Source organism: Leptidea sinapis, chromosome 11 (assembly GCF_905404315.1).
Source record: "Leptidea sinapis chromosome 11, ilLepSina1.1, whole genome shotgun sequence".
Lineage (NCBI taxonomy): Eukaryota > Metazoa > Arthropoda > Insecta > Lepidoptera > Pieridae > Leptidea > Leptidea sinapis.
This window is the reverse complement of record NC_066275.1, coordinates 1069345-1088705: the sequence shown is the minus strand read 5'-3', so window position 1 is coordinate 1088705 and position 19361 is coordinate 1069345. Positions and strand designations below refer to the sequence as shown.

At 35.9% G+C, this 19361-nt stretch overlaps 1 protein-coding gene across 1 annotated transcript in view; it reads left to right on the top strand.

The window, feature by feature from the left end:
- The window catches only part of LOC126966679 (connectin-like), a 38179-nt gene extending 31435 nt beyond the window's left edge, over positions 1–6744 (top strand). The window contains exon 3 of the mRNA XM_050810831.1: positions 1451–6744. Within this exon, the coding sequence (XP_050666788.1) occupies positions 1451–1908 (458 nt within the window). The 3' untranslated portion in view covers positions 1909–6744. The remainder of the gene's footprint in view (positions 1–1450) is intronic.
- Positions 6745–19361: the final 12617 nt, after the last annotated feature.

The window sequence follows — 19361 nt, the reverse complement described above, 5'->3', positions numbered from 1 at the left end:
AACGCTCATAAAATGCTCCTTTGCACCAGTGGGAGGCTCCTTAGCATAGAATGCCGGCTAGATTATGGGTACTACAACGGCGCCTATTTCTGCCGTGAAGCAGTATTGTGTAAACATTACTGTGTTTTGGTCTGAAGGGCGCCGTAGCTAGTGAAATTACTGGGCAAATGAGACAATATCTTATGTCTCAAGGTGATGAGCGCAATTATACTGCCGCTATTTTTGGGTTTTACAAGAATCCTGAGCATTGTAATGGGCACGGCGTATCAATTACGATCAGCTGAACGTCCTGCTTGTCTCGTCCCTTATTTTCATAAAATAAATACATTTGAGATATAATTTAAAAATAATGTCACTGGATAAATATATTACCATGAGCGTGTAGACATGTCATTTAGTTAATAACACACCAGACATAAGTACACGAGAAGATAAATAACTATATTTTAAACAAACAAAGGCACACTCCCTGTAGGGTTATAATCCCCAACAGAAGCACCCCTCTTGTGTTAAGCACAATTAATGGCTGTAACAGTTCCCCATGTGAAGTCAACAATGGCGTAATAACACGATTTAGGCACAATGAAATGTGAATTATTAAAAATCAACAATGTTACCAGTCCGTTCTCATGATAATTTTATTATAGACATTATCAAAATCTATAGGGATTTAATTGAATCATCTTCGTAAATTTTATTTTACTGCAATATGAACCTTATATTACATGGTATGAAGTTTTGAGCTGAAAAATTTCTTCAATGACGCCGAACAAATTATTTTGTAGATATTTAATGACATTACGTCATTTTACTCGGCTATGTAACGCTCGGTAAAATCGATTAGACTCACTAGATATATAGATTTGACTTTTATCAAATGATTTGCAATTCTACTTTGAAGAAAAATTTTTGAATATAAAATAACTAAGACTTTTAATACGAGTGGCATTATGTGTAGCGTTAATAATATTTTAGTTTGGGCGTCAATCACTACGAATACTTCACTCGTTGTATCACCAATATTTGACAACAATTCAGTAGCACCTGCCTTCCTAAGTATCAGTAAAATATTTCTCTTGAAGCGATTTTTCAATAAAATGGAAGGCTAAGGCAAATCGGCTTCAAGTAAACTATGAGTGATAAAACAAGAATGTGATAAAACTTCACCATTTCTCTTCTTATACATCTTAGTATACGTTTCCTACACCGTAAGAGCATCAAATAAATGTAGGAACGTACGAATTCAAAAATCTAAAACATATACTTAGTGGCCGGGGACAGAGGCGATGCCTCCTGGATGAGAGGTAACAGCGGTCATAATCCTTTGCGCTACCAACGCTCTTCATCCTTCCAAACAAAAAGAAAATCATTGGATTTTCTCAAGAAATTCGTTCTATGATAAATATCATAAGATTTGATTTTGATAATCATAAAATTTTATGTTTAACAGGAAATCGACTACGATGTGATTGCCGACTATCCTGGATCCAGGTACTGCGAAATGAAACAATGAGTGAACCACTCAGGCAGGCTCTTGATGAAGTTACCTGTATTTCATTAACAGAGCAGACAAGTGAAAGTAATATAAATACTGCAACTGATTCAGATAAAGAACTAAATCTGGAAACTGAAAGTGAACCAGTACAGCAAGATGCCAATGACGATGTTACATTTGGAGAAGTTGGATCATTCAAATACGAAGATGAGAAGTCTCTTGCTAACCAAATAGTATTAGTTGATATACCTCCTGAAACTCTGCCCTGTCCAAATAAACTTGGACATAACGGTGAAGATTCCCTTATGCTTTCATCGAAAGACGAGAGTTTTTGGCTGCCAAATTCGAGTGTTAAATGTCTTTCAAGTCTATTTTCAATAGTAAGCTTGCTCTTATTGTATACGTTATACTAAGGATAATCTTATAATATACCATTAGTAATTTATATCAGGTGCGGATCCATTCCATTACTTTAAAGTGGACTTTGTAAAATGTAAGTGTCAATTAAATACATTTTAAAAATCAAGAAAAAGGTTCATTCGCTTTCAAATGATCCCCGCCTGAAACCTGTGTGATTTAATTTTACATTTCCTTTAATGCTTATTTTTGTAAGGAAAAGACTGGTTAAGAATATTTCATTAAATTATTCTGTAACGAAGGGCCTGATTGCGACAGCGATGCTTTTGTAACGTGATTGTTTTTATAAATTTAAATTTAAGATGAATTCTTAATGATTCTTAGCTTCTTTTATTTTGTTATACAAATGATACAATAATAAATGTACATAACTTTGAGCCTATTCCTTTATAACATTAATTTGGAGAAATAATCTTCTGGTACAATGTATATTTAATTTTAGAAACAATGCCACGTGAAATAACAAATATATAAATGGTATTAGAAAATTAAGGTTAAGTACTCTTCGAAATGTTCAATCTGTATTTACTAAGAATATAGTTTCTTTAATAATTTTTATATAGGTATGTCTTTATATTTTACCAGACGTATGTTTTGTGGGACTATAATTTATTTTTATAAATTCGATGAATTACTTAATTTGATACTTAAATATAAAATAAATATGGCACTAATGACATAATTTTATAAAATGTACATAAAGTTGATATGCAACAAAACACAGTGAATAAGATTTAGGTCAACTTTGGCCTCGATAAAATGTCACATTTTTGATAATACCAAAAAATGAAAGCAAAATTTTAAAGGTGTTGCGTAATTGCATATTTATATCCAAATACTTCCCCGCCGCTATCAGCACAAAATGTTCTCGACTTTTAAAAAGGGCCTGGTCATTTATTACAACACTCCTGATGTCCAATTTTGCAAGTATACACATGGGGTTTCGTAATTAATTAATACCGTGCCACTAGACAGTATAGGACCTATATTAAAAAATATTTACGATTAAATATAACTAACTAATAAAAAATTTCGACTGACATCAAAACTATTAAGCTTTAAGATGAATGAAGCTGTTCTAATGTTCATAAAATTAAACATTATATTATCACATCTTCTTTAAATGAATTGAACAAAAATATGATTATTGTAATATTTTCGTTTAGAGGAGAATCACAAAAAAAATATGTTGCAAACTTAGATTATGGATTGGTCTCCGCTGCGCTTCAACTAAGTACCGCAGACGTGGTCAACTAATACTACGACAAGGCAATGTGTAACGTTGGCATGCCACATGTTCTGTTAAACTTTGCTAATAATTGAAAATTAATTGCGTAGTAAGTCAAGTCATCAGTAAATATTTTGTATTTTATTAATTTCAATGTAAAATAACACGAAGCGTATGATGCACAATTTGAAAGATGCCACGCACACGAGCATCTAATAGCTGCTGTAATATAAAAGCTATTGTTCTTTCGTAGTGCGGTATCCAGTTGGAGCGGAGACCAATCCTTACTCTACAGTTGCAAAGAATTAAACTACTGTCATTATAAGATTAACATTTACATTATTTACTGTAAATGTAGCGTAAAGAAGTAGATAGTTAAAAACATTATTGTCCAAAGATAATAATTCTACATGATACATGCTCTTTAGTAGTTATAAATTACATTTAACTATAGAAGCTAAAAGCATTTGAAAAAAATTAGTTTATCTACATCCACATCCCAGGAATTAATTAACTTTTCACATTAAGATATATACATATTGTCATACAAGATTGCTATAATCAATTAAAATATATTTCCTCTTATTTCATAAGGCTAAATTTATTTTAAAAAAACTCGCTTCGGTTACGACAAATGGGTGTTGTGAATAACGCGTAAAAGTTTTTTTTGTAATTTGACCAAAAAACAGTTATTATTTTTAATATACAAACTAAAAATGGTGTCTCATCGTTAACACAGATCGAATAATGAATTTTATCAATAAAATACATTTTATCTATCGAATTGTCATAACTAATGTCCCAGAATAGTTCCACTAGGGTTACAAATGAAAAGCAATAGCAGTATTCGTAATGAGAATGTACATGAATTTATACCAACACTATTGATATTGGCAATGTATTTGCTCAGAATATTTGTAACTTGCATTTGGCTGAGTTTCAACTTATTGAAAATTTCATACTTGGAAATATGTTTACGGTCAACGTGAAAAATGTTTCCAGCCGACCTACATTTAGTAAACGATATTGTAACCACTACATTTATGTGTTCGCTTTCATTTTAAATGAATTGTTTGCGTGTTTTAATTTCTTTATGACGTATGTGTTTTCCTACCACTAGTATCTCAACGTTAAGTATTATTTTTGTAACATTTTTACCCAAAATTATATTGTTCTCAATTTTTTAATTGATTTTTTAACTTATTTTATTATTTGATCTGTACTGTATGCAACTGTCATGTTTATGAACAGCCATTTTGTTTTTCGCTTAAAAATGTGCTTTTATATTATTATAATATAGCAATATCACAATAGATGATATCAAAATAAATTTACTTTGTAAACATATTTATTCGATGAAAAAAAAAGCCCGCTGAGTTTGTTGCGCCCATTCTTCTCTGGTCTGAGGCATTCATTTTGGAATGGGTGGTAGTTTTTTGACTTTCAATAAGTGATGTCACATCCAATTTTGAATAAAAATATTTGAATTTGATGTAGATTTTTGAATTAATCATATTCTATTCGTGTACTCGTTATCCGCTACACATCTTTACACGCAGATATTTGAGGATTTCAAATAGCTGTTCCAATTAATATTAAAACTAGCTGTGTGTACTGCTCATACAACTATTTCTCGTGCAAAATAGTCATCATATTGTCTTTTTCTGAAGTGAAAACTTCATTAGCGGCGTTGAGCACTTTTCTTGGGATGGGTATAAAATGTTAAAATCGCGTCAGGACACGTGACCTGGTCGAAAATTTGCAAGACAGTCGTTGAAATTATGGATGAAAGTTGATTTTTCTGAGAGATAAACTTTTTAATGTATAATAATTGTAATAGTTCTAAATATAATTATATAACATAAATAATTCTGTTAAATTTTTTATGTTACACAAATTGTCATTTATGTGTACGATAGCGCAATAAATGAATATTGTATTTAACCACATAAATGCCAGTACTTTTGTAGGTGCGAAATTATTTCCTAACTATTACAAAATATTCAAAAATCGTTAATGATCAAGTTTTTACTTTCTGCCGTGAAGCAATAATGTGTAAACATTATTGGGCTTCGGTCTGAAGGGCACCGTAGCTAGTGAAATAACTGGGCAAATGAGACTTGACAACTTACGTCTCAAGGTGACGATCGCAGTTGTAGTGCCGCTCAGAATTTTTGGGTTTTTCAATAATCCTGCATTGTAATGGGTAGGGTGTATCAATTACCATCAGCTGAACGTCCTGCTGGTCGCGTCCCTTATTTTCATTAATAGAAAAAAAGCAGCCTCTCATTGGTTATCTGTGGGTTTTGTGGGTGGTTGGATGCCAGTGAAATATCATGCATATTATGAGGAAATCCAGTTTATATCACAGAGTGATGCGTTTTTATAGGAACCGCATCATGCATCATATACTTCGGTCTCGTGATTATTTTACAATATTGTCAATAATTTGAGTATTATTAGTTACTATAAGATAGCTTGGTTAGGTTACTCATAATATCTATTGTATATATTCTATTTATGAGTTAAAGATAAAGTGAAATAAAAGTATTCTATTATAAAACTAATTATAACTATATTTTTTCAATTACTATTACTCATCACAGTATTTTGTTTGCGAGCAAACATAGTTAAGTGTTTTTATATAAGTTTGTGAAATGCGCACCTGTTTATGTATAAATTGTGATTGTATGATTGTATTAAGATAATAAATAAATATATCAAGTATGATCTACCCTATACCCACATTTTCACCATTAAACTATAGTGCTATCCGCGGGTGCCCCAAACCACATATCTGCTAGCGATTCGCTTGAACCCTTATGTTTGAAGGCTTGAGAACTGAAAAAAAACCTTTTAACCACACTTTTTTTTTCGTTTTCTGATGAGGTTTTGCTCAATAAACCAGTTGAGAACGGCGTATCTTACATTCAAAGATGTGTCATTTGACAGATCAACGTTAAAATTTTTGTCACAGTCACTCTGGATTTGACAACACGAGATAAAGATGGTCTTCTGTTTACTAAATAATATGCTCATCTCGTTTTGACTTTCAAGGAATTAAGGCAGTGCCGCGCTTCTAGGGAAATCAAGAACGTCGTTTCATTTAATTTTTCAAGATATATACATATTTTTAAAACGTAAGGTTTATGTCATTTAAGTCGAATGACGTCCACTGCTGGATAAAGGCCTCCCCCAAACATCTCCATAACGATTTGTCCCTTCTCCAACCTATTCCGGCGATCTTGACCTTCGGATCATCGGCCATCTTGTGGGAGGCTTAATAACACGGCATCTGCCAGTAAATGGTCGTCATTCGAAGACCTTTTTCGTCTTTTGAGCTATGTGCGCTGGCCACTCCCAGTTCAGTTTCGCAATCATGCGGCATATGTTGGTGAGTTTGGTGTATATGTATTCGAAAACCATGTCCGTTTGTTTTTATAATCTAATGAAGAGTTCGTGAAGTATTTACGACGTAAGGGCTTATTTTATATTTAAGTAATAACTTTAGCTTTATGATACATAACTGAAATTATATTTAAGTTTAAGATATGTCGCTTCTTGGTGTTTGTACATATATAAATGTGATAAATAAAAATAATTTAAATAATTTCAAATTGTTTTATTTGTGCCCGAAAGTATACAATTGCAAATGAATTACACAAAAACATGTTAAAAGTATAATAAAATAAATAAATCTCATTTTTCTGTCGTTAATACTTTTACTTAAACAAAATTCTAGCATCGAGACTCACCAGTGGGAGGATCCTTCGCATAGGATGCCGGCTAGATTATGGGTCACAACGGCGCCTAATTGTGCTGTGAAGCAGTAATGTGTAAACATTACTGTGTTTCAGTCTGCAGGGCGCCGTACCTATTCAAATTACTGGGAAAATGAATCTTGACAACTTATGTCTCAAAGTGAAGAGCGCAGTTGTAGTGCCGCTTAGAATTTTTGGGTTATTCAATAATCCTGAGCGGCACTGCATTGTAATGGGCAGGGTGTATCAATTACCATCCGCTAAACGTCCTGCTCGTCTTATTCTGCCTTATTTTCATTAAAAAAATCCTAAGCAAAATACTAGCTTCGAGACTGAAGAGATTTCTGAGTTGAAAATATTTCGCTGTAGACATGGAACTTGATACTAAATTCCTGAGCAAAACCCGTGCGGTATGCACCTCAACGCACAGTGGCAAAAAATACAGCTCGATCCTAAATACTTGAGCGAAACCCGCGCGGTAACTATGTACTATGTGGGTACATAGTTAATGATATGCTCATATTTGAAAAGGCTTTAGACTGTTAATAACAACGCACGAGCAGTTTTACCAGTGGGAGGTTCCCTTGCACAGGATGCCGGCTTGATTATGGATACCAAGTACAAAAAAAACGGCGCCTATTTCTGCCGTGAAGTAGGTATGTATAAGCATTACTGTGTTTCGGTCTGAAGGGCGCCGTAGCTAGTGAAATTACTGGGAAAATGAAACTTAACATCTTATGCCTCAAGGTAATTTTGTAACTGCCAAACTTATTAACGCACATTGTTTTTTAAATTTTTAACATATCTACCAATGCTTTTGTATATAATAATTCTGCTTTAAATTGTAGCCTTTAAAAATACAATAGTAACAATTGTAAAAAATAAGAAGACATAGTAAAATAAAATAAAAAAATATTTATTTTTCACTGTCTAACTTGAGTGACATTCGACGTACAAAGTACAGTCTTCTTAGAAAGACAAAGACATAAAAACTTAGTTTATTTTGTCAGCCTCTATGAATATTTTATTATAGTATGTCATAATATTCTTCTAAAGGCATGATACGGACTGTTGGACACTCAGGGCTATCCTTGTTTAGAATAAGGTAGTCCACATCACCAATACTCATTATGTCGTTCTTTCTGTACCAATAGTAAGCCGCATGAGTCCTCCGAACAAAAAAAGGAATGTACAGTTTAGCGTTCTTTAAAACTACAAATCGCTGCGGCATTTTCTAAGAGCTCTTTCGCATTACCTCCGCTCCGAATCTGATCTGAAGTCGTGAAGATACGGTCCGGTGTAGTCGTATAGTATTTCGACCGGTTAACGGAAAGAAATTGGATGACGGAAGCCGGATCTAGTACGTAAACTACCATAGAAATAGTTCTACGACTACTTCGGACCGTGTTTTCACGGATACGGATCGAATTCGGATCGGACGTAGTGGGAAAGCACTCTATGCGGCGTTTGAATTGTCAAACAAATGTTGTGGCATTTTATAAAGTGACAAGACCATTTAAATATTGCCTTCGACATATTTCATAACTGCGGAATCATCCAAACTGCCTGCGATATATACATCAACATAGGATTAACTCGTGAAATTTTGAAGCATGATTTTGCTAAGCCTGAGCTTTTAAGATTCTACGAAAGGGGTCAAGGTCGGTATATAGCAACTGGACTATACATGGATTTATTTCAACGATTCCAAAATAATGTGTGAATCGAGAGTGTCTTTCAAGATGAGCTAAAATCAACCAAAGTAGCCGGCATCTAATGTGCTTCTATGCAGATTATTTCTTTTTAATTTAACTGGATTCTTGGGTACTGTTGCCATGGAATATAATCGGACCAACTATACCGAAGTTGTAAAAAACATAATTTTCGTTGTTCATACATATGAAAAAGTCTGTGCGTGTAATCTTTACGTGCGATTGAAGTTAAATTTAATAATAATTAACTTTAGGAATAATTAACAGACGCATTAATATATTACATTTAAATAAAGCCGTGTTACCAACTAAGCACTATCGTATTACTGAAGAGCTAGGAGCATTGTTAGATTTTTTTGCATTTTTTTTTTCTCAGACAAGCTGACGATATCACTTCATCTTTTGAGCAAAGTTGGCATTTTCTCTACCTTAAATAAAAAATGCCTTTATTAATATATAGTATAATTAATATTATTATTCATCAGAATATAAACACTTACACTTTTTACAGGTCAGGTCATTATCAGATTCTTGATTTTCTCTTTTATTCTTATTTATTGATGAAAGAGTAGAATATTCCTGGGATTCCGCCATTTTTTTTGACCGATTATTATTTTCATTATTTATAATTCAGTTCATTGTTTATTCGCACATTTTAAAATTTTTACTCATTCATAAAATAATGAATTGAAGGTTATATTATTAGTAGCACAAATAAATATGACGTTGGTATTGAATATTAACAAATATGGCTTTATGGGCCGAACCTTTTGCCCAGGCACGTCACGGTAGACCCTGATGACGACATCACCATCGCGAACGCGACATCCACACAAGCACCGACACAGACACGCACACACCGCCTTCGCAGGCGTAGGCGCAGTCATCCGCCGCCAACCACTGGCAATCGTCACTCTGACGACCTACCTTACACCACAACCTAGATACACCACACATTCTCTTGATACCCGACGAGACGTTAGTCCTCGTCTTGTAATCGTTCACTCCACTCACACACGGATTGACTGACGGACTGACATACAACACTTACACAATCACAAACACACTCCACAAATAGGCACAAACATACATGCACACAAACATTTACACATACATACAAACTTAATATTGTGTAATGTATATGGGGTGTCCACTTGCGCGGACACTCGAGTCCTACATATTACGCCCCGTTCCGGGCGTAATATGTAGGACTCAACAAATTAACGAATGTCAGAAAATTTCTAAAAACTTATACATTATTATAATCGCGCCTAAAGAAGTTTTACTTCAATAAATCTATGATTTGGTAACGTAAATTTTTTTTAAAATTAATTGTTTTTTTCTTTCATATAACAAATGGTTTCTAAATTTAATTTAAATGTATTGAATAACGAACAAATTTGATTCAATTGCAAAAAGTGATATTTTCCATCCAACATTGTGATACTTCCTTTATAATAGACTAAAGACATAGATTTCAAAGTGGCAAAGAAAGAAATAATCAATCGCATAAAATTGCTTGATTATAATATTATGTATTGTATTTTTGATGTGATTAATGTAACAAATACTTGTAGATAAGGAAGTTTATAGAAGTACACATATACCATAGCATTAATCACCATTTGGATGCTCAGCGCACATCGGATTTGCGGTTCTTCAGAAACTTTTTTCCACGCGCCACCGACTGTGGAACCAAGTTGTGTTTACTACGAAAACAGAATAATGACCTACCTATATAAATTATCCTTCTATTGTTTATTTCAGATTGCACCTTTTCCCGTGTAGATATTTAAATTAAACTTAATCTAAACTAATGTTATAAAGAGGAAACATTTGTGTTTAAATTACTAAAAACTACTGGACCATTTACAAAAATTCTTTCACCATTAGAAAGCTGCATCTTCACTGTGTGACATAGACTATGTGAGTTTAATAAAATAGGGGTCAATAATAAAAATTCATTAATTTATAATCCAAGTTGTGAAAAATTAGTCATAAAAAATCTGTCATCAAAAAATGTTCTACATTATTATAGAACGTATTTACGAAAAAGCGATACCATATGTCCAACTACTGTAGTTATGCCACTATTATTACTATTTTACATTTTAAAAGTTGATAAAAGTGCCGACAATAATTATTTCATTTAAAACTCTGTATTAATCCTTATCCCATTAAATATTATATTATTAAAGACCGTTTCAATACCTGTAAAATACTTTTAAAAATAATAAAATTTGACATTTCATTTAAAAGATATAACGCCTATAAAAATGTGAATGTAAAGAAAATAATGCAATAATAAAATAATAACTATATGAATTAAAACGTTTATGTTTTATGTTCACAAAAAAAACTATACTCCGACTTACTAGACTGTTTGTTTCATAGCAGAACTGTCAAACCGTGCGTCAATAATTTCTCCCATAGAAAACAAATATCTATATATATAAAAATGAATTGCTTTTCGTTAGTTTCGCTAAAACTAGAGAACGGCTGGACCGATTTGGCTAATTTTGGTCTTGAATTATTTGTGGAAGTACAGGGAAGGTTTAAAAGGTAAATAAAAAGGAAAATGCTCGGAATTAAATAAAAACAACAAATTTGTTTTTCCTTTGATGCGTACCCCGTCGAATTTATTGACGCAAAGGTTTGATAGTTATGCTGTGAAACAATTTCATTACAACAACAGGATGCATTTTTACGAAGCAATTCTTGATGTTATGAAATATTATTGACAAATTCATAAAAAAACATTATTTTATTTATTATATACAGATCAATGTCTGTCGGGTCAGCTAGTTGGAAATAAAAACAATTGTAGCTCCTAAATCGAAATCAAAACTATCCTATCTCTCAAGTTGGACTAAACTGCACTCCATGAAGTAATCCCTATTTTAATCCGTTCATTAGTTTAGGAGTTCACTGGGAACAAACATCAGGACACTGGATTTATATATACTAAGATATATAATATTCGTCTTGTTCATTATAAAATAGTTTTTATTAATGAATAAGCTATTTCAAACTCTTACTATCAAAAATTTGTTCTAATAAAAAGAAATCGTCAGGCACGAATAGTTTATTTGTACCACGACGGCGCCTATTTATGCCGCGAAGCAGTATTGTGTAAACATTATTGTTTCGGTCTGAAGGGCGCCACAGCTAGTGAAATTACTAATTAATTTAATTACTTTCAGCTGAAGGTTATTGATACGCCCTGCCCATTACAATGCAGTGCGACTCAGGATTCTTTAAAAACCAAAAATTTCTGAGCGCCACTACAATTACGCTCGTCACCTTGAGACATAAGATGTCAAGTCTCATTTGCCCAGTTATTTAGTGAAATAGCTAAATAAATAAATAGCTAGTGAGCTACGGCGCTCTTCAGAACGAAATACAGTAATGGTTACACATTACTGATTCACGTCAAAAATAAGTGCCGTTGTTGTACCCATAATCTAGCTGGCATCCCTTGGAAAGGAGCCTCCCACTGGTAAAATGATAAACATAATATTATGTTACTATAATTATTATTCTATTATGTGCATTATTGTTGCAACCGCACTCCTAAAATATTCAATCCACTGTAAATCAAATTTGAATGATAATTGTGAGAATTTGTTCAAGTACACACATTCAACTTTAGATGCAAAAACACACTGACCTATATATTATAATTTGGCAATATTTTAAAAAGGTAATAACCAAATTCAAAATTCAGCCCTTTTCGAAATGTAGAACAGAAAGATAATGCCAGTGATGTGAATGACTCTGCTCAATACTTTTTTCAAATAATAATATCCGGACGACTGAGCCTTGCTCGAATTTTTAAGAATGTACAAAACTTGAACAAAAAAAATCTAAAAGGAATCTGGATTCAAGGTCGGGGTCGGGGTCTTCTGCTTTCCGGACCCAATGTCCCATCTGAGCTGTTATATTCTTGTATATAGAGGTGAAATTTACCTTTGTATTTTAATGTTATTTTAGCTGTTTCTCATTAAAACACGGATAAAACTACATTTTTTCAAATTGAAACTTGATCGATTTATCGGCCCTATATGATAAATTTTATGAAAATCGCTGGAGCCTTTTCCGAGATTCAGATTATATATAATATATATACGAGAATTGCTTGTTTAAAGATTCTGGCCACTCGATTCAAATGAAATACTTTTGGCTTTACAAAGTCAACACCATCACCAGATGCGAGCTGTGTTATTTAATCTGTATCATCTAATGCCTATGCCATTGATTTTTTTATTTAGTTTAAGTAAGGACTTTATTCATTAACCAGTGGGAGGCTCCTTTGCATCGGCAGCCGGCTAGATTATGGGTACCACAATGGCGCCTATTTCTGCCGTGAAGCAGTAATGTGTAAGTATTACTATGTTTCGGTCTGAAAGGCGCCGTAGCTAGTGAAATTACTGGGCAAATGAGGCTTAATATCTTATGTCTCAAGGTGACGAGCGCAATTGTAGTGCCGCTCAGAATTTTTGGGTATTTTGAGAATCCTGAGCGGCACTGCATTGTAATGGGCATAGCGTATCAATTACCATCAGCTGAACGTCCTGCTCGTCTCGTCCCTTATTATCATAAAAAAAAATCATACTAGATCTCCATTTATATGCAGATGAACGGTTGATGTCAGGTACTCCACCATTTTCAAAGAGTAGCAGGGCATAGTATTGACAAACAAAATCTATATATAGGGTTATAGAAGGACACATTCTGTTCTGTTATAATAACGTTGGCTGTTCATGTCTTGAAGACCGATTGGGGACTCTTAGATCAAACCAAATACGCCCAAATGATTAGCCAGATTGCGTAGTAAATGAAAAATAGGTGAGCAAGCCGAGGGCAGGCATTCGTATAGAATAAAGTTTCATTATAAACATGATACTATAATACAAAGAACGCAATGACACTCCTCGTCTCATTTATTTCAATAAACAGCATATGAATAGTAATGTAAGCTTTGTAACATGTCTGTGACGAAATATTATGCCGGTCCAGAATAGTGGAATGAAAATATTTTCAACCGAATATAACAAAATTCAACACTCTTGTGAGTATGAAATAACTTTATACGTTAAAGTTATATTTTATTTTTCCATGTTGACGTTGACAATAATGTCTTTAAATTAAGTTTTTTTTTTATAAAAAAAAGTATTTGACTTTAGGTCCAAACACTCCAGCTCCAGTACCAGCTTTTGTTCTGGAGCGATTCGTAAACCATTTGATGGTGTGTTTTCAAGGTTTATTGTGGTATATATTTCTCTTTAAATTGGCTTAAGTTTATCTGTTTATTGTAGAAGAATATCTTCAGATCAATAAAAAACTCAATCTGAACCATAAAGAAAATCAATACCCAAATCTAACTATGACACAATATGTTTTAATATGTGTTGAAACCAAATGGAAAATTAATACTATGATTGATTACAAATGTAATCAAATTCTGACAATCATTCAGATCCCGTAATATGAATTAAATAAAGATTGTAATTGAGAATACAATAAGTTACTTACAATATGTACGATAAACGAGTATTTGTTTTGTTAAATTATAATTCAATATTACACCTCGTCGTATGAAAATAAGATGTGAGCTTTCTCATTAAAATCCTTTAGCGTCAAAATCTGGGGAGAATAAATAAAAAGCACCTATCTCATTTTCTTTAAAAATGCCCGGCCGGAGTCTCATGAAATACTCAAAAGGTACAAAGTGTCATTCAGGGCTTAAGATTTTTAAAATGATATCAGCTTGGAAAATCCGTGTCTTAAAAATTCAGTATTTCACTCAGTTTCGTCACCACTACTATTTGTCGATCCGACGTTTTCATATATTGTTCTGAAAAGAAAATAGTACATAAAGAATAAATTCCATGAACACTGGGCAAAGGAGACAAATTGTAGTGCCGCTCAGAATTTTTCGGTTTTTCAAGAATACTGAGCGGCACTGCATTGTATCAATTATCATAAGATGAACATCCTGCTCATCTCGACTCTTATTTTCGTAAAAAAAAATATCACAATTATTTTAATTTAAAATGTCAACGAAAAAAATATCAACAAAGAGGTATGTATGGGTAGAGCGTAGCAATTACCATCAGCTGAACGTCCTGCTTGTCTCGTCCCTTACTTACATAAAAAAAGAGTAAAGAAATTAAACTTGTTTAAATTTTTAGCATCGATAACTACCATTAAAACTAGAATACAATACAATACTTAGATCTAAGCTTAGTGGTCTATTTTAACGTAACATTGGCTAACTTGTGGTATTCCTTTCACAGAAGACACAGTAGGAAGAATAGAATAGAATACAAATTCATAATAGTTTGGGGACAAAGTTTCTTCGGATTTCTATTCAATGACTATTTAAAGTATGTATATTGTGCCATTTTGTTTGATGACGTTTTACCATCTTAATCTTAACATGGTCCCATTCCTGAAGGAATTTTGGAACTTATATTTAATAAAAAACGCGGCATGTCATTTTGGCGGTCATCTTAATGATTGGTAAAAATTTGGACATCCAAGGGTATGTTCTATGGCGGATGAATTTACATACTAGACAAACTCTCTTAATTTTTACTGAATGGCTACAGATGTCTGTGTTCTAACGTTATTGTGATGACATGTAAAGTAAGGGATGAGACGAGCAGGACTTTCAGCCTGCTCGCCTGCCCTGCCCATTACAATGCAGTGCCGCTGAGGATTCTTGAAAAATCGAAAAATTCTGAGCGGCACTAAAATTGCGCTCGTCACCTTGAGATATAAGATGTGAAGTCTTATTTACCCAGTAATTTCACTAGCTACGGCACCCTTCAGACCGAAACACAATAATGCTTACACATTACTGCTTCACGGCAGAAATAGGCGCCGTTGTAGTACCCATAATCTAGCCGGCATCTTGTGCAACGGAGCCTCCCGTTGGTTAAAATTTTGTTGCTTTGATATCGCCCGTTGTTGGAAGAACTGGTCGTAATGGTACTTCAACGGGTGGTAGAAGTTCAAAATGAACATTAGCCTTCGAGTCCCACCATAAACACAGCATGAACTTATTGCGATTGAAACATTTCACCACCAAGCTTTTCGGACGGTCATACAACAACTACAACAAACACTACAAACAGGGAAACATTCTCCGTGATAAGGCAAAGTGGACATATGTAGCCCAACTTTGCACCGATCACAAGGTGCGATACACCCGTGCCTCAAACACAGGTGAGGCAATACGCATAGTCGTACCGACCACGGACGACTTTCGCAACCTCACCCTTCTCCTCTCGCGTAACAACGTGCCTTACCACACCTATGCGCTCCCGGAAGAGCGCAAGGTCAAGGCTGTCCTCCGAGGCCTCCCGTACGAGCTCTCTAATGAGCTCATACAGGAGGACCTTGTCAAGAAAGGCTTTCCGGTCGAGGCTGTACATAAAATGTACAGCCGCACCGGGAAGAAATACCCGTTAGCGTTAGTCATTCAAACTAACGTCCCTGAAGCCAGGGAACTCTTCAAAGGAGAGTTCACCGTATGTGGGCTCTCCAACATACGTGTGGAAGCCCCACACAAGCGGGGGTTCCCCGGCCAATGTCACCGCTGCCAGGTGTATGGCCACGCAGCGGCAAACTGCTCTGCTCCTCCCAGGTGCGTAAAGTGCCTCGAACCCCACAGCACCAAAGAGTGCAAACGCACTCGCGACGAGGTAACACCTCCCGCATGCGTGCTCTGCGGGCAGGAGGGCCATACTGCGAATTATCGCGGATGCCCTTGTGCCCCTCGTTCCGCCCCGAAGGCTGCTAATAAGCAGACTTCCAGGCCGCCAAAACAAAGGCCACCTCTGGCCTCTAACCTCACCCAATCCCACTTTCCTCATATGAGGAATAAAACTGTCGGGCCCCAACTCTCCACCTCATGGAGACAACCAGCCCCTCCCTCTCAGGCATTCAATGTCTACTCCCGCCCCACCCCGGCCACCTTCAGTGGCCCCAGGCGGGCAGTACCTCCCCAGGCTCAATCACAGGTGCAAAGCACCCTGAAAGACCTGGAAGAGATTTACGCCTCACTAGGCGAAGTCGACATTAAAGAAATATCCGTCCTGGCACGGAAACTCAGGACGGCTAAGTCCTCCAAGGAGCGCCTCTTTGCGCTGGCGGAGCACCACCATTTGGTGGCCTCCTTGTAATTCCTAAAGCGCTTAACGCTTACCACATAGTGCGGTACGAGTGAAGCCTAGGGGCGTATCACTCGATCTAACCAAATCACTATTTTTAAATTTCTCCTCTCTCAATCTTTCGTCTGACCTGGATTGACAGGTACCAGAGACATGTAGCCTCACCTCCCGTTTTGTGATCATCCTTCTGATGTCGCCAAGTCTCTATTAGACAGCACCTTCTGTGCATTCCCAGCGAACACTCCCTAGGGAGTGCCGCTTGCGCCTCTCTTCCCCGAGAGATGGTCGCCTACGATGAAGGCTTAGAGGGCACACTGCCCAAAGCCAACCTCAGGTGGTGTTTAGTGGGTAGGCACCTAGGTTTCACGTGAGTCCCACATAACCAACGCAGACTTAGGCTGCGTTGGTATGCATGAGCATTCACCACCTCCCGTCGTTATCCCGGAGGGTAGCCCATTCCCTTGCTTGGGCGCAAAAAAAAAAAAAAAACAGGGAAACATTTACAAAATATAGTAACATGAAGTATGAACATAATTTGACAAAACATATTTAAATATTTTGTGAATATTTTAATATACATGCCTAATCTAATTAAACCTATAATATATATACATAATATAATATACAACAGCAACCTAATAAAGGAACCAAAGAAAAAACTAAAGTAATGCTTATTTTAGTTCAACATAATGAGGTGTTTGCAGTGTTTAGTCCCAAAAAGGTTTGTAACTCAGTATACTATAACCCAACACTTCTTGTCGTACGTGGTCTACTTTTCATCAGCGGTTATCAATCACTTGAAATATGGTTTGGTTTCATTATGTCTCAATAAAGAATAGCAAATGAGCACACGGTTCATTAATCATTAGATATATTTTTGTGAGCTCGTGTGGCACCCAAATATTAACCTTTTTACTTAGCTTTTTTCAAATGGGTTAAAGCTGTTTTCAAAATCCATCTGCATATGAATATGCCGATCTTAGATCATTTATGCATCTAGACAGATTATGACAGCTGTGAAAACGTCGAAAAAAATTTAGTTTAGAGCTAAACTCTATTTTGAGCAATGCATGTACGCTAACACAAAGTGTCAAACAAACCGTGAGTGTAAGACGTTGCTTGTCACGCACACAAAACTTATATTCCTGGCCTGTTTATATTGATTGTCTAACATCAAGACCGTCTATCTAGATGTATAAATTATCTAAGATGATCTTACTCAACTTTAAAAAAAAATGGTGTCTAATTCATCCGTACCATAATCAGCAAGGGGAAGGCCTGGCAGTTAGCCTGGATATAGCGAAGGCCTTTGCTCGTATATGGCATAAGGCGCTACTCACAAAACTTCCATCATTTGGGCTTCCCGAGAGCTTATGCAAGTGGACATCCAGCTTCCTCACTGGGCGTAGCATACAGGTCATTATCGACGGTTATTGCTCGAATCCCAAGCCAGTGCCCCAAGGCTGTGTGCTCTATCTCCCACACTGTCTCTGCGTATCAATGATATGTTGGACACCTCTAACATACATTGCTATGGAGACATCAGCACGGGCAAGGGATTTCCCTCGATGATTTCGTGGACCAGTGCCGGGAAAAAGTTGTTTCTTCTGTCGAGTGCACTCTTGAGAAGGTCGCGGAATGGGTAAATTGAACCATGTCCAATTCAACCCCCAGAAGACTCAAATTTGCGCGTTTACCACAAAAAAATTCCCAATTGTCGTATCACCGCTCTTCGACAGCACTTCCCTTAAAGCCTCGCCTAGTCTCATCGGAATTCTGGGTTTCTAAATCTCCAGCGATTGCCAACTCCGCGGCCATCTAGGCGTCATAAATAGAGCACGGCAATTATTCAAGCCGGCCTTCATTCTAGCGCTGTATAAAGCGCAGGTCAGGCTACATATGGAGTACTGCTGTCATCTCTGGTCTGGCGCACTCCAGTATCAGCTCAATCAATATGACCGCGTGCAACGCTCGAATTGTCGGGGACCAAGTGCTCTGTGACCGGCTGGATCACTTGGCGTTTCGTAGAGACATCGCTTCATTGTGTGTCCTCTAAAGCATTTATCACGGGTAGTGTTCCAAAGGGCTTTTTCACCTGATTCCTGTCGTCGAATTCCACCTTCGGACGACACACCACAAGTTTGGATATCATCCCCACTATCTGGATGTATGGTGGTCCTCCACAGTGCGGTTTTCAAGGACTACTATGTAAACGTTTACTATGAAGCTGTGGAATGTACATCGCGAAAAAAGCGCGTACACCTTCCTTAAAGGCCGGCAACGCTGCTACGATTCCTCTGGTGTTGCAAGACAAAGTGGGCGGCGGTGATCACTTAACACTAGGTAACCCGTACGCTTGTTTGTCCTCCTTTTCCATAAAATAAAGAACGAGGTGCATTTTCGACATCCTGATTGAAAACGCCTAAACCAACTTTGTGCTACTCTTACTGACACAGCATTAGGTCCATAAATGTCAGGAGAAGGCGTTTCGCAGCCTTTGTTGCATTGTTTCCTTTTTATAATAAAATTTTAAAATTTTTATAAAATATTTTGGAATTTCTTCACTAG